The sequence below is a fragment of the Otolemur garnettii genome, unplaced genomic scaffold (assembly GCF_000181295.1).
Source record: "Otolemur garnettii isolate 467f Iridium unplaced genomic scaffold, OtoGar3 scaffold00043, whole genome shotgun sequence".
NCBI classification, from domain to species: Eukaryota; Metazoa; Chordata; class Mammalia; order Primates; family Galagidae; genus Otolemur; species Otolemur garnettii.
The window spans coordinates 6,951,579-6,952,444 of NW_003852438.1; the positions used below are offsets into that span (position 1 = coordinate 6,951,579).

Here is an 866-nt window from a genome sequence, read left to right on the forward strand (position 1 = left end):
CCTCTTCATACAGCTGCCTGAGGAAGTTGATTTCATCAGTCAGCCCGTCCAGGCGGGACTCCAGCTCCACCTTGTTCATGTACGCTTCATCCACATCCTGAGGGGGCAAGGGCAGGGGGGCCGAGCTAAGGACCAGCCCCAACCAAAGGGATCCCCAACATCTACCCAACGTCCTAAACATAGGACCCACTTTGTGATCTGAACCGGCCCAGCCTCTGTCCATCCCACCTTCATTCCCAGCTCAGACACCTCCAACCCCTGCCACCTGTAGCACACCTTCCCCCTCCTCCACTAGGAAGCCTTCAAGGGCCAGACCTCTAATTCTACCGCTGCACTTCCTTAACCATGTCCCATATCCATGTCCAGAGTTCTGTCCAAATGCACCCAGCATCACTCTTCCCTTTCACTCTAGATGTCTATACATCTAGAAACCACTCAAAATGTTGAAGTAAGTTAATTTGTCCCACTACTTAGAAATATTTAGGGATGGAACCCAGAAAGGCTCTTGGTCTGAGGTCCCTAGCCCCAGCCTTCCGTGGAGCTGCAATAATGGGGGAATAGGGAGACCCCTCACCTTCTTGATGAGGACAAATTCATTCTCCATCTCCGTACGCTTGTTGATCTCCTCCTCATACCTAGAGAGGAAAGACTTAGAATCAAAGAGTGAAGGCAAAGGAGAGATTGCCCTAAGCCTTAGGAGGGGGTGTGAATATCTAGAAAATTCAGTTCAGGCTCAGCGCCTATAGCTCAACCGGCTAAGGCGCCAGCCACGTACACCTAAGGTGGTGGGTTTGAATCCCCAGCCCGGACCCGCCAAACAACAATGACGGCTGCAACCAAAAAAAAAAAATAGCCAGGCGTTGTGG

At 51.5% G+C, this 866-nt stretch overlaps 1 protein-coding gene across 1 annotated transcript in view; it reads right to left on the reverse strand.

The window, feature by feature from the left end:
- The window catches only part of KRT8 (keratin 8), an 8,728-nt gene that overhangs the window by 2,952 nt on the left and 4,910 nt on the right, over positions 1-866 (reverse strand). The window contains exons 3-4 of the mRNA XM_012805525.2: positions 575-635; positions 4-97 (exon numbers count right to left, since the gene is read on the reverse strand). Of these exons, the coding sequence (XP_012660979.1) occupies positions 4-97; positions 575-635 (155 nt within the window). The remainder of the gene's footprint in view (positions 1-3; positions 98-574; positions 636-866) is intronic.